General features: G+C 47.7%; 1 protein-coding gene across 12 annotated transcripts in view; it reads left to right on the top strand.

The window, feature by feature from the left end:
* RBFOX1 (RNA binding fox-1 homolog 1) overlaps window positions 1–14,650 on the top strand; it is a 1,926,172-nt gene that overhangs the window by 547,726 nt on the left and 1,363,796 nt on the right. For 6 of the 12 annotated variants that reach the window (XM_069486173.1, XM_069486159.1, XM_069486172.1 and 3 more), the window contains exon 1: window positions 12,879–13,734. The exons of 2 other annotated variants lie outside the window; for them this stretch is intronic. In XM_069486173.1, coding sequence (XP_069342274.1) covers window positions 13,732–13,734 — 3 coding nt within the window. In that variant the 5' untranslated portion in view covers window positions 12,879–13,731. Of the gene's footprint in view, window positions 1–12,878; window positions 13,828–14,650 lie in introns of those variants that run through there. 4 more of the 12 variants (XM_069486180.1, XM_069486164.1, XM_069486178.1 and 1 more) reach the window with 2 other exon arrangements.

Here is a 14,650-nt window from a genome sequence, read left to right as displayed (position 1 = left end):
AGGACGTCTGGTTTGCCCATGAGTCTGAACGAAAGGTTGAAGAAGCTTGCAGTGTGGTAGCATGACCTGACCCCATACTTGAGAGAAGAGGATTGCTAAGACCTCTGCCACCCTTGTGTCCCCCTCCCCGCTATGTTTCCAGGCAGGACACAGTTTCTAGCACATGGTAGGCACTTAGAAAAATGGGTGGATCTATGTAAAGCTCTCAGAATGGGGGTTGGCACATCTTAAGCACCGTATTTATGTGTGCTGGTACATTTAATATTGTTACGGTAGTAAATTGAGTGAGTTAGAGCAAGTGAAGTGGGAAGAGAACTGTTTGTGGAGTCCAGCAGGAGTTACGTGTTGGGTGTCTTCTGTGTTACCCGAGATGTGCATTCCCCACCCCCACCCCCACCCCGCTCTCTGCCCCTAATCGGCAAGGTTCCAGGTCCTCTGACTGCCGTTTGGGTTTGCCTGGTTGGGGGCACCCTGGCAAGGAACGAGACGGAAGGAGTGGAATGAGATCAGGATGTTAGCCCCCTGCCTCCCTCCCTGTGAGTTTTCCTGTGTCCCTCACCTGCAGGTCCCTGTCCCTCATCTCGAAGCACCTGCTCTCAACAGTTCTCTTCTTGCGGGTTCTGGTTACAACTCCCTGCCCTGATTCCTGGAGACCTAGGGATAATGACGGCTTTGCTGACATTAGTCTATGGTTATTGCCCCACACCTGCCACACCTCTGTCACTAGCACCTTTTTAAATAAAGGGACAGCTCCCTGATGGCCTTAATTTGAGCATGCCAGGTTATTTTCCATTGGGATCCTGCCAAGTTCAAATCCAGCCTCTGCTGTTCACGAGCTCTGGGGCCTTGGCCAAGTTCCTTAACATCTTTTGGGTTCAGCATCTTCGTCTACAGAACAGCTATGCCAGGGTCTGAGACTCAAATGCCTCAGGAGCCACACAAGTGGCCAAATGAATGAGGAAGATCTGCACCACCCTCCTGCCACACCACCTGCAAGAAGGCGGGCTCAGGTGGCCAGATGTTTTGATTTGTCAAGAGAATCCACAAATCCAGCTTCTCTGTGAATCCTGATTTTGAAATTATAATTTTAGAAATATCAAGTGGGCCAAACTTGGGGTTTAGGGTTTATCAATCAGACTAGAAGTAACGCACAAGGCAGTGTTGCACAGTGGGTAGGGACCGCCTGACTTTGCATGAAGGCTCTGCTGCTTACCAGCTGGGCGACCTTGGGCGTTTTACTTAGCTTCTCTGAACTCAGTCTCTTTCTCTGCAAAATGGGGATAAGGCTATACTCATTTCATAGGGTCATAATGATGATATAAATAGTTACATTTGTAAAGATTTAGGAGAATACACATAAACAGCACGATTTAAGTGTGTACTCCTAAAAACTGAGTAAATGTGATATGCCTGTTACAATGCTTGGCCTTTTGGAGACTTTCAATTTATGAGAGTTTAAAGAATGAATGTCTACAAGTGTCTAGAAGGTTTTAACTATGAGAATATAGGCACCTATTTCTCCAGCTTCTTATATGTTATTCGGTTAACATGAACTCTCAAAATAATGGAAGCTTTGGGTTTTATTTCTCCTTCCAGAATGGTCTGTTTAATGCCACTTGCCTGGAGATGGTGTCTGACTTCAGAGGTTCTCATCAGGGTGCACTGATACTCAGCCCTGAGATTGTTCTAATAAGCTTTATTGACTTGGAGGACCTCGGAGTACTTTTTATTGACATGTGGTGTAAATCATTCCATCTGACATTTGAATGTCCTTTCTGAGAAACGTGTTCGACCTCACATGGCATCCTGAGCTTCTGGTGACGTGTGCATTCCTTAGTCAAGCGTGCAATGGCTTAGATGAAGATATCACATGCACAGCCTTGTTTTAAACTAAAATTGGATGGGGGAAAAGGGTCATGAAATGTTGTCTTGTTGTAAAAAAAACAAAAATTAGGGGAACTATAAGAGAGGTGTATATTTTAATGGGAGTATAGCTCTTTCCTCTGTCTTTAGAAATGACAAAAAGCCAAGAGGACACTTATTAATAACCAGTAACACGGGACCCACAGATAGCAATAGACGTGCAGAGAAAGTCACGTGATTTCAAATTTGGAAGTTTACATTTTGTTCAAGTTTATTCTTGGAAAGGAAGGAAAAACACTTTGCAGCTGAAATTTTCTAATACAATGGCCATTTAAGGAAGCGTGATGCCTTCCAGGAACTCAGTTTCTTGGATAACGTTTCAGAAGCCCATCTGGCCAGCCATTCTCTGACGCAGTCACTCTGCCAATGTTTGTTGAGCATCTGCTATGGGCCAGGCACCTGCTAGAGCCGGGCGTACATTGACAAATGCAAAACTGTCCCCGCCCCTGCGGAGCTCATGGTCTCGTTGGGAAGATATAAAATTGGTAATTATAATACAAGGCATTAAATGTTACGAGAGACAGAGGTTTTCAATCGTGGCATTGTTGACATTCTGGATCCTTTTTGGTTTTGGGGGCGCTGCCTGTACACTGTGGGATGTCGAGCAGCATCCCTGGCCTCGACTCACTAGATGCCAGAAGTGCCCCTTCTCTAGTCACGACAACCAAAAATACCTCTAGACATTGCCAAACGTCCCCTGTTGAGGGGACAGCACTGCCCCTGTTGAGAACCACTGTTAAACAGAGATGTTTACATGATTTCTTGGGAAAGGAGCAGCTGGTTGAGCCAGGAGAAGTTGGGTGGATTCTTCAATAGAATGACAGCATTTGACCTGGATCCTGAGACAGGTGATGGCTCAACAGGTGATGAAGTAGAAATTCAGCACTCCAGGAAAGGGGGATTCAGGGGTATGACAGAACAGAACACAGACTATTGAGAGACGAATGTGTATTTCTTTGTGAGTGAAATCAGAATGCAGGGCAGATAAGACTAGGAAGACAGGCTTGGACTCATTCATGGAGAGTCTTGTATGCTAAGCAAAGATGGTTGAACTTTATCCTATAAGGAATGAGGTTATTAATTAGATAAGTGATGTTTTAACATTTGTGTTATATTACCTATCTGACTATTTGACTGTTCAGAATTTGGAATACCCTTCTTGTAATAGGTTTCTAGTTTCCTTTGGGGGAAGTCACTTGTCCACCACTCTGAGACTAGGTGGTTCAGGGCAGGTTGACTCCATACTCTTGTTCCATAGATGTGGCCAGTCAGACAGAGCACTGTGCTCACCTGGTCACCATGGTGGTTCGGTGACAGGTATGTGATCCCATCTGGGCCAGGGAGTGCACACTCCAGGGATGTTTATAGCACTACTGTAGAATAACCCTTTCTGCTCGAGTTATGGATTGGGTAGAATATGATATGGGAGTCTGTGCCTGTTGGAGGGCACCTTTGACACAGTAACCAAACAACCTTTTGAGGAGGATCCCAACACAGAAGAAAGTAGAAAGAAGAGAGAAAAAATGCCTCTCATTGTTTGAGCATTTGATTCCATCAATGCCTAAAACCAGTGTCCTTTGGAATTATTACCTACATGTATCCATAAATCCCGTTTGTAGCTTAAACTAATTTGAGGGGAGTTTGTGTCACTTGGAATGGGAAGAGACAGAGAGATGCAAGTAGAGTATTTTACAAATTGTTCTTGGATGTGTGCAGAATGGATTCAGGGCAGGGAAGGGCTTTTCACAAGACCAGCTAAGAGGCTGCTCTTCTGGGCCAGACAAGAGATGGTAAGATGCAATGAGTGGAAATGAAGGGAACCTAAGAGGATTGAAGGAGGAAAATAAAAGTTGAATTGGAGACATGTTGAGTTGCGTGCATGGCACACAAGCTCCTTCATGACACGGATCCATCCTCTCTTCCCATATCTCTGCCATGCACTTAGGATTATGTCTCACAGGAACCAAGCTTTCTGGGAATGGGGTTGTGATAGCTTCTAAGTTGGCATTAAATCATCCATTTCTCCTGGTATCCAGGCTCTTGCATGACCTCCTCCCTTTGGGTATGGGCTGGACATGTCGATTCGCTTCCAAGGAGTGGGATATCACTTCCAAAATCGAGTCATAAAAAGACATCGGCTTCCCTCTTGGGCGCTTGCTCTCTTGCTCTAAGTGAATCCACTGCCAAGTCCTGAGCTGCCCACTGAAGAGGCCCCTGTGACCAGGAACTGCAGGTAACCAACAGCCAGGGGCCACTGAGGAACTGAATCCTGCCAGCCATCTCATGAGTAAGCCCAGAACAGATCCTTCTGTAGTTGAGTCTTGCGCTCCAACGGCAGCCCCAGCAGACACATTGATTCCAGCCTTGCTAGAGACCTTGAACCAGAGGCACCCAGCTAAGCTGTGCCACATCCTGCCCAGTAGACACTGAGAGTTAATGCTTGTTTTATTGAGCTGATAAGTTTTTGAGTAAATATTTACACTAGCAAGAGATAACCAATATAGTGGATTTCTGTTTCTATTTTTGCATAAATAGTAGGCACTCAATAAATACTTATCAAATGAGTGAATAGATTGGTTGTAAACAGTAGCCCCAGATGCCTGGCAGATAGCCAGCTGATGATGGTGTGTTTTGAGTTGGAGATAAGGGAATGGGAACTCTAGCCAAGAGGTGAAGAGTACACAGAGCTCTGGGATCTAGCAGCTGGGGGGACGTAGACGGCATCTATAGGCAGAGATTCAAGGGGAATGTGTGCAGAGCAGGATGCTAAGGAACGTGATTTAGGAAGGGTGGTGTGTAGGCAGAGTAGATAAAGAGATGAGAATAGTTCAGGGGCAGGAAGACGGGCAGGAGTGTGTGGTGCTTCTCAATCACAGAGAGTTGCCAGGAGATGAACAGGTCAGAGGATGAAGAGACAGCAACTGGGCTCGTGGCTGGAACATGGGTGGGACCAGGGGAGACATCAGTGAAGGAGGTGCTAAGGCAGTAGCTTCAGTAGAGTGTTGTAAACAGTAAAACCAGACTACAGGAGGTCATCAGAGAGCTGGTAAACGTGGATTACTCGCTCCAAAGCACTTGGTGGCTAGAGGTAGACCCAAACCAGCAGTGTGCTTAAGGTTGAGGGAGAGCTGAAGGAGGAGGATTAATAGAAGAGAGCTTCAGCATGTTTATATCCCAACAGCCAGGAGAGTTTGAAGATGGAGCAGAGGGAAGAATTAACTGTTGGAAAAAAGTCCCAGAGGAGGGATGGCGAGATGGAAGCCAGCTCTCTGGCGGACCATTTAGCCTTGGCACTGAGGACTGTGTTCAGAGAAGTACTTGCGTTTTGGTTCAACATCTGTCCTGTGCTGTTCTGTGTTCTCTGTGAAATACTCCAGAAAAAATGGGATTGCTTTTATTGCCAAGTTGCTTAATTGCCTTACGGAATAATGGCAAGCAAGCCAGTCTTAGCTTTTGAACACAGAGACAAGTCAAAGCAGGAGGAAGCAGAGAAATCAAATAGACTGATGGCCTTCTCGTTGACAGTCTCTCAAGTTGGTTACCCCTTGCTTTCCTCAGTCTGTTCGTGGCTGCCGGCCTCTGTGAAATACCTTTTAGACTATAATAAAAATAGAAAGGGATGCAAGACAACGCTACCTGCCATCATAAGGCATATGGTGTGTGCTTTGCTTTTTACTCTCTCTCTCTCTCGTCCATTATTAAAGAATTTCTTGAGCAAATTCCAGGTCCTCGACATTCTTGGACAGGGATTCCAGGATTACTGCCACTTCATTCTTTCTAAAAAAGACCTACCAAAAAGCAATGATGGTACCTCACTCAATTTGTCTGTCACCTATACCTGCCAACTCATTTCCACCGCACTTCATCATCACACCTGTGAGTCAAGTAGGGCTTTGCTGCAAAGAAACTGGCTCAGCTAGGTCTGACCACCCCCGTGTTGCCTGCCTGGGATAAGAACTTGGGAAGCTTAATCTGTTTATTCTTCCTACTACATTACATCACTATTTCTTAGTCCTCGTTATGGCTTCGGGGACTTCAAAATGGCACTTCCTGAGTGTTCCCATGAGTTCTCTGCAAAATACCTGTAGATTTTAATATATTCATGGTGCATAATCAGTGCTTCAGAAAGAACCCTGCTAACAATTACCTCCTTTCTGAGAGTTAGCACAGCAAGCGATCGTGTTTTCAAAGAGAAGCGAAATATCCACACACAAAGCCCTCAGATCTTAAAAACATATTAAACTCCCACCTCCTCCCACTCCCGGCCCTATCCACAAGTCATTCTGCTGTTGGACTAAACACACTGGTATTCCACATCAGGTACTCGGAACACCTGTGACACGGTGTGTGTGTGTGTGTGCGTGTGCGTGTGCGTGTGTGTAGGGGGATTCGAAGATTCAAATTTTCGTTCTCATCCCAGACTTCCTGGATCAGAATCTCTAGTGGGGAGCCCAGGGTCTGAATTTTGATGAGCATTACAGATGAGCCTTCCATACGCTGCGGTTTGACAACCACAGGACACTTGGACATTCCGTCAGCAGAGCTTTACAGGTGATGAGAGATACTGTGGTTTTTCATTCCTACGGGCACAAGACTTAACTGCTCCTGCAAAGCTCACCTTTTCCCTCTTTCTTCATGGGGACGTTGAGAATGCAGAAGATGCTGCATTGCCTCACAATCACAGTCCCTAGGTGTTTGCCACTAACACGCGTGCAGTGTGGACTTCCAAATGCCAGCGCTTGCAGCTCCTTGCCTGAGGACTCCTAACTGCCAATTCCACTCTAGCTGTGACCAAGGAAGGCTGGAAGTGGCATGGGACTAACACCCTGTCCTTCCCCAACTAACCCTCAACCAGTGACTGATGGAAATTGACAAGTAAATATTCAAGCTCCCTTGTCCCTGGGTGGGAGAACTCTGGGGGTGGCGGGGTTCTATACTGGCTCCCGGAATTCTTTAGTAGGAATCACCTCCAGTTACCCACAGTGGTAACTTACTTGATAACACACCTTTTGTTGGCTTTTGTCCCTTCCCTATTCAATTCCCCACTCCCTGGACATGGGGCCACTGTTTCTGGATTCAACACCCCCCACCCCACAGTTTGTTACTTGCAGCTCAAATACTTGTCTCAGGGTTTGCTTCTGGGGGGGAAGTCAAAAGAGTATCTGTAGATTAAGGAGCGGAGTATTTTGAGCCAAGGTAAGGTAATGGTGCAGGAGGATTCTGTCGGAGAGGGCGGGAGTTGATGGAAACATGCTTCACAGAACCGAGTTCACTTTTCACTAAATGCCCAAACTGTATCCTTTAGATGTTTCTGTTCGGCTTCCAGAGTCCTGAACTTTAGCCATTTATTTATATGGCTTCCTATTATCTATTATATAGTCTCATGAGATATTCCCGGTGACTTTTTCCTGTTTAGAGGTTTATGCCTCTTAATTGAAGTATAAGGAATAAATAGAAATAATAAATGTACGAGTGGAAACACAGTAATGCACACTTTGACCATGATTTACAGATATTTCACTGCTCAGAGCATCTATAACCCACCAGTAACCACGGCAAGTACATACTCTTCCTTGTAGGGTTGCATATTTCATCCTAAATGGCTTAAATATCTTTACTTATCCATTTGTTATAAAATGACTAAGACTTAAAATAAAGTGAGTGCATTTGAAAGAAATCGATTGTCAATATTCTGTGCTGCTAATACATGGAACATTTTCCCCCCTGAGAGGTTAGTACATTAAGGCAAAACTATTTATGTTCTGATTATAAATTCATTAACTATTTACACCTCATTGACTTGCAACGTTTTTTTTTTTCCTTGAGAAATCTCATTTTTAACCTTCATGGTTGACTTTGGATGGAGCTATTCAAGTAGCCTTTATGTTTTTTTTAAAAAATGATTTTTAGTGGGACTTTAGAATGTTTATTTACACAATGTTTTTGTGTCACTGGCCTTTGGGTCCCCTACACGTGAAGAGAGGTTTGGGGAATGCGGCATAGCGTGCCGCGGCCCTGATAGCAGACTGTCTAGGATTGAAAAACAAGGTCTTGAGCTTCAGGTTTGCAAACTTTGAAAATTCACTTTTTTTCTTTGCACCTCAGTTTCCTTATCTCTAAGATGGGAATAACAGTAGGACCTACCTTATAGGGTTTCTCTGTGGTCCGATGCCATATCTCAGGCTTGGCATAGAGTATGTTCTCAAAAATGTTTTCATTTGTCCTCCTTCGAACAAGTCCTAAGAAGGCATATAATGACTTCTTACCGCCTTACCCAGCAGGAGAACTAAGCCGGCATGTAACTCCACTTCACCATTCAGTAGCAGGGGAGTAATGTTGGTGACCGCATTTTGCTCATGACTACTCATGCTAAGGACCTGCTCTTACAAAGCAGGAGAAAGGGAGGTTGCAATCAGCTCTGGGTTATCAAGGTTAGTGGTTTTGTCATCTTTGTTAGTCCGAGGCAATCTGCTGTTGGCTGGAACACTCAGCCAACATCAGTAATAGTATTCACGCCTAGAGTTACACTGTGAGGATGAAATGAGATAATAGAACTGAAGAGTTTATATGGTAAATGTCACGTGCTTGTTATTTTTATTACTGTTCTTGTTATCACCATTGTTCAGGGTGCTATTTTTGTTACTGCTACTGTTTTCTTCATCATTATTTGGGGGATGTGGGCAGGAGAGGAAAAGGGATGAGCCCAAGGAGAAGAGGAGAAACCATCATGTTTACTATTTCAACAACATTTTAAAACAGAGCATGAAAGTTCGTGTCTTTTCAGAAAAAGAGAACTCATCCCTGGACACTAGATAGCTCATTCTCAGTATTAAATGCCTTGGTTAATATCAAAACCCTGGACCACATGATAGATGGTGAGTTAGTTCAGCCAATCAATAACTATATATTGAGTATCTGCCATGTGCCCAAGGACTGAGTGGGGGAGAGAGAGTATAAGGTTCAATCCATTCCCCTGTGGTCCTCAGACTGGTTTAATTAGTTCATTAGTTGTACTAGACTGTGATAAAGCTTTCAGGTAAGTCTGAAGACTGAGAACTTGAGGGCAAGGCAGGTCTTATACAATATTAGGCTTGTGCAAAGCATTTCATTGAATCCAGAGTCATTTATAAATGAATTTGAATATAGCATCCTCTCCTCTGTGACTGCTGTAGAAAGGTACCCTTGGGGGAAGGAATGGAAGGATGCTTGGCTACTTTGATTGTCTTTAGTTCTCTTTTCTCACCCTTCTCCTGTCTTATCTAATATACTGCTGATCATCTCTAAAAATTCTAGAGTATCTTGGAGTAGTCTGCTAATCCCTAGAATTCAGTGTATATTGACACTGACCACCAGGAAAAGTTGTTAAATATGAGATAATAGTGGGGGAGATGGTCACTGAAACATCAGTGAAAGCACAGCAATGTCCCGGACCCGGGCAGTGGGACACATGGTGACGGTGGGTCTTGGCAAACCGGGGTCCTTTATAAGCCCTCCCCAGCCCACACTCTCAGTTTCAGCTTCTACTGTCTTGTCCGCCCCACCGCTTTCCAGCCACTTGCACTCAACACGACTCCATTCACAGTGAACAGATTGGCTGTTCCAAGAAGACGCTGTCCTGTCTTGCTCCAGGCACTCTCACGAGCTGCGTTCTTCTCCAGGAATGTCCTTCACCCAACTCTCTGGGCAGTCCCTACTTGTCTTCTCCATGGAGAGGTGATCTCCTCTAGAAAGCTTTGCCTGACCTCTTCCCTTCCCCCATGTCTGGCTATAAGCTCCCATTCGCTATTGGCCAAATCTTTCAAAACTGTTGCAGTTGCTTATGCACGCACCTGACTTATCCTATCGGACCATAAGCTTTCCTGAGTGCAGAAACTGTGTCTGGTTTATGGACTTAATGGTTTGCATGAGGGACTAGCCTCAAGGAAGATGCAGGTTTGATGACTGAAAGGAAGAAGGACTACGTAAGTGGATGAGCAAGTTGATTATTCAACCCATCCCAAAGAGGTTTGCACATCTAGATAGCAGTCAACTTCAGGGCGGAAGGAGGAGTCACCAACCTTTAGTGAGCTTAGTATAATACATGGCTGGCCCTATGCACTAGCAAAGCCCTTGACATCAAGTTATTTTCAGTTTAATAGAGAACAACATTTACAGTAGGCTGAGACAAAAGACATGATAAAGTTAAATATAGGTGTGAGGAGTTCAAAATAGGGCCTTATCTGTGGGGCTGAGATAGGGAGTTGGGCGGGAGGGTTCACAGGGAGGGAGTGATGTCAAAATAGAGATCTAAAAACGAAAGAGGATATCGAGGAAAAGAAGTCTGTGGGAGTATTTCAGGTTGGAGGAACAGCGTGCAAAGGCACGGAGACCAGCAAGAGAAAAGCACCCCCCGTCGATTTAACAAGAGCCAGATAGTCCGTGAACTTGTAACCCATGCAGAGGACATTAGACCTCATCTTGGGGAACCACGCGGAGCCATGGGAAGATTGTAAGTTTGAAAGTGAGATGATGAAATTTACATTTTAGATAGCTCTCAGCCAAGCATGAGGCTACAAAGTCATTCCTTTGTTTTTTTAAACCAGCTTTATGGAAGACATCATTTTTGACATTTACTTATATCACAAATTGCAAAGTATTTTTCACATCCAGTAGGAGGAGCCAAAGTCTCCATGTTCTTTATAACCGTAGCTGGGCGATTTCTGGGGCCTGGGCTGTCCTGAGGAGCTGTCTACTTCAGCACCTGCCAGTAACTTGCAGTGGCGCAACATGGAGAAATGACAGAAAAACTCTACCTGGAATGAGAAAGGTCATTGTGAAAAAGAAACTAGTACTTTCCAAATGAATAGTGTAATAGCATGCCATATTGATTTTTACTCTAATTTTGTTTTAAATTGGAATGGATGTACCCCACACTCAGATTAAGCTTTCTTAAGCCTTGTAGCAGTGCAGGTACCAGTGAGTCATACTTGACACTCATTGCTAATATATCTAAGCCTATTCCTACTCTAAAATAAATAAATCAGAGCAGACTCAGACTGACCTTGATTTTCAGATAGTTGAATATGTTTTATTTCATTTCTAATAGTAAAAATATATATTAAAAAAATAATCAAAGGGCCCAGCAATTATCCATTTTAATGAAACAGCCAGTGTTTCTGCCTTGAATGATTAGATTCATTTTTTTCCCTTCTCGGAATAAAAATGGAGGAGTATAGAGAAACAATTCCTGTTGGCAAATTTGCAGAAAACATTATATTTCAGCAGAACTTCCCATTAACTGCCATTTATTTCTTCTCTCATTATTGATAATTTGCTTTTAAATTGAGAATACCTCTTTTACAACCCATCTCGTCTCCCTGCACGGCTAGACAATTACATTTAAATTCAGTGGTTTTCCCATTGTAAACAGTTTCTGGGGGAAAGATGATTATGATGTTACTAACCCAGATTTATGGCTTCATTGTGCTATCACTGAAAGACGAGACTAGTAGAAAGAAGAAAAAAACACTTGTTTACATACAAATATATTATTATCAAAGAGGGTCCTAAGAAAACAAATGGGGGGAAAAAAAAAAACAAACCCAAATTGCAAAATCATTGGGGCCAACGAAAGAGATGTCTTTCTGGATTTGGCAACATTGCTTTTTCAGATGATGATAAAACATTGCATGTTTTTTAAAAATACCAGTTATAGGTAGAAGTTCCCTTTCTTCCTCTTATTCTAATACTGGAAGAAACCCTAGTCTGATAAGATTGCAGAGGAAGGAAGTCCTAACGAATCTGGTATTTGGTAGGCACTGTGAAATGCACGTGGTATGAAGGAATACATGTAACATGGTCCCTACTTTTGGAAACCTTACAGTCCTACTTGGAGGAGAACCATTGCTGTAAGTGCAGAAACAATCCAATCACAGGACAGGAACGTGAGCACAGGACTGAGACCAAGTGCTCAAGATTGGAATCAGATTGGTATCTGGCCTGGTCCGAAGCCACCTGCCCTGCAGAAGGCAGGGTAGTGCAGTGGTTCACCACATAAACCCAGCTAGGCCGCCTGGAGATCCTGTTTCCTTGCCTGCTGTGTGACCTTGAACACATCATAACTCACTGAACCTCCAACTTTGGCATGCAACATAATCCCCTAGAATGCCGGTAAAAAAAAAAAAAAATTAAAAAGGGGGTAAAAAGCAGAGTTTCTCATTCAAGGATTCCAGGGTAGGACTCGGTAAAAGGGAAATGTTGCTTTAACCTCCTAAGCATCTGGGAAATGGATATATCTATGGTCCCTACTTCATCTAGTTGTTGAGAAGACTCAATGCAAAGCGCTTAAAACACCATCTGGCGCAAAGTAAGTGCTTATTAAGTGGTAGCAGACATTAAGGAGTCATAGGGTTTCTGGCTCTAAGACAACTGCTAAGAGGACAATCTTTAGCCCCCTCTAGAATCAGCGTCGAGTGCAGCCCTAGGTGGCCAGCGAGAGGGTAGGACACTAGAGGCCAGCTGCGGGGCGCGGGGGCGGCCCAGACCCGCGTCGCTCACACCCTGCATCTTTGCATCTGGCCTGGCTAACTTTTTGCGTCTCAGATAGGGCTTGATCGCTGCCTGGCCGCGAGATTTGCAGATTCGCTGGAAAACTTCCCCAGAGCAGAAGTGGATAGGGGCGAAAGGCTGCTCGACTTGGCTTTTCTCCGGGAGGGGACTCATCCACTTTGATGGGGGTTCGGGAGGAGGGTGCTGGTGCTCAAGAGAACGAGCCCACTCCGGGACAAGGACGACTCGTGCGCGTGAAAGACCCGGGCTCATTGCCCGGGCAGCCAACTCTACCCCTCTCCCCTGCAAGCGAGGAGCCCGAGGCAGCGGGTCGCGCGTCCGCCGCCCGCTGGAATCCAGGGCTTCACGCGTGACCGCAGCGGTGGCGCCGGCGAAGGGAAGGGGGAGGGGGCGCTCCCTCGCGCACCAGATTATTTTTGGCTCCGCAGCCGGGGCTGCTCGCTGCCTGTCGCGCGCTCGCACACACACACACAGACACACACGCACACACACACACACAGACACATGCACACATTTTCTCGCGCTCTCGCTCGCTCTCCTTTGTTTATTTTCTAATCTATATTTTTGTTGGAAGCTCTCCTCTGGGTTCTCTCCCGCCTGCCTGCAAGCGCTCTCGCGGGCCGTCTGGGTGCTCGCCGCTCCCCCATCGCCCCAGCCCCCTTCCTGGTCTCCCCGAGCGCGGGGTTTGAAGGTCACCTCCTTTCCAGTCCCTGTGCGAGCCGCGCCGCCGCCGCCTCCTCCAGCTGGAGCCGGTGGCACGGGCTGCGCTGCCCTGAAGTGCTGCTCACAGCGGCGCAGCGGCGGCCAGAGCCCGGGGTCCGCGCAGGGTGGGGAAACCCGAACTCGAGGAGGGGAATCCCTCCCCCTTCGCCCCAGCCCCGGCTGCACCACCGAGGGGCGGGGGCGCTCTGCCAGCCCCGGGATCCGCGGCCGCGGCCGGACCCACGCGTGCGCCTCCGGGGCCGGAGAGGGAAGGAACGAGCAGAGCACCCCGCATCTGGAGGGGACAGCCGCGCACCCCGCCCCGGCGTCCGGCGCGAGAGAACTCCGAGCCTAAACCCAGGCAGAGCGAGGAGGAGCGGACCGCGCGCCCCGGGATCGAGAACCCTCGCGCTCCAGACCCCCACCCAGTGGCCGTCAGGGCCCCCGCCGGCCGGACCCTCACAGCGCCCAGGCAGGGGCGCCAGGGCGGGGCTGACCTGCCGCGAAGTTGCGGACTGTGCTGGAGAAGCCGGCACCCCCCTTCGCCGCCCCCAGCTCATGGTGAGTGTGGCCGGGGGTGCAGCGAGTGCCAGGGAATTCGGGGGTCTGGGGCCGAGGAGAAGGCCAACGCAGCGGGCACGCCGGGAGTTCTAGGTAAGTCCAGGCGAAGTCGCCGCCTCTGCGCCCCCTGACCTGGCCCGAAGGGTCCCGCGGAGGGAAGAGCTGGGTCCCTGGGAGCTGGCCTCCTCCCAGCGCTAATGTGGGCGCGCTGGACGGGAACTTTTTCAGTGTGTGTGGAGCGATCTCGTGGCAGATCCCCCACCCCCCCAAGGGACAGAGACCATGACCCCTCTCCCTCTGGCGTTGCTTCCAGAAGCACGTCCTTCCTCGCCCCAGGGCGCCCCTCCGAAGCGCCCAGGCTGCCTGTCCGTCCTCCTGGGAGAGAGTCCTAGGTGCAGGGAGCAGCGGGAACCTGCCTGCGCACTTGGATTAGTCTCCCCGGCGGGCTGGAAGCGCACCCGGGTCGCTGCCTCCTCCGCTGCCCTTCGTGGGCTCTGAAGGAGGGGGCACCTCGGTGGCTCGGAGGGCGCTTAGAAGCGCTGAACCCCTTGCGCGAGGCGGGGAAGAGGAGGCTCGCCGGGCTGGCTGGAGCGGTGGTGTTTATTGGCACCCAGGTCAACGCCCCGAGATGCAGCTTGGACTCCAGGAGAGGGGGCCAGCCGGGAAACTCGGGAGTGGGAAACTCCTGCTGCGCCCCTGGGTCCTTCGGTGCCTTAGAGCCCGTTCGGGGCTAGCAGATCTCCGCCCGGCCTCAGAGCACGGGCCGAGGAGGGGAGGGTCGACCCCTTGTCAGCTCCAATCACCCAATTGTCCCGGGCTGGAGGCGAGGGCGGGGCTCGCGGGGCCCCAGGAGGCCGCTTGGCTGAGATGCTCCTGGAGCCTCCCAGGTGCCTGCTTCAGGGACCAGGTGTCACTC

The sequence above is a fragment of the Eulemur rufifrons genome, chromosome 14 (genome assembly GCF_041146395.1).
Source record: "Eulemur rufifrons isolate Redbay chromosome 14, OSU_ERuf_1, whole genome shotgun sequence".
Lineage (NCBI taxonomy): Eukaryota > Metazoa > Chordata > Mammalia > Primates > Lemuridae > Eulemur > Eulemur rufifrons.
This window is presented reverse-complemented; position numbering and strand designations above follow the sequence as displayed.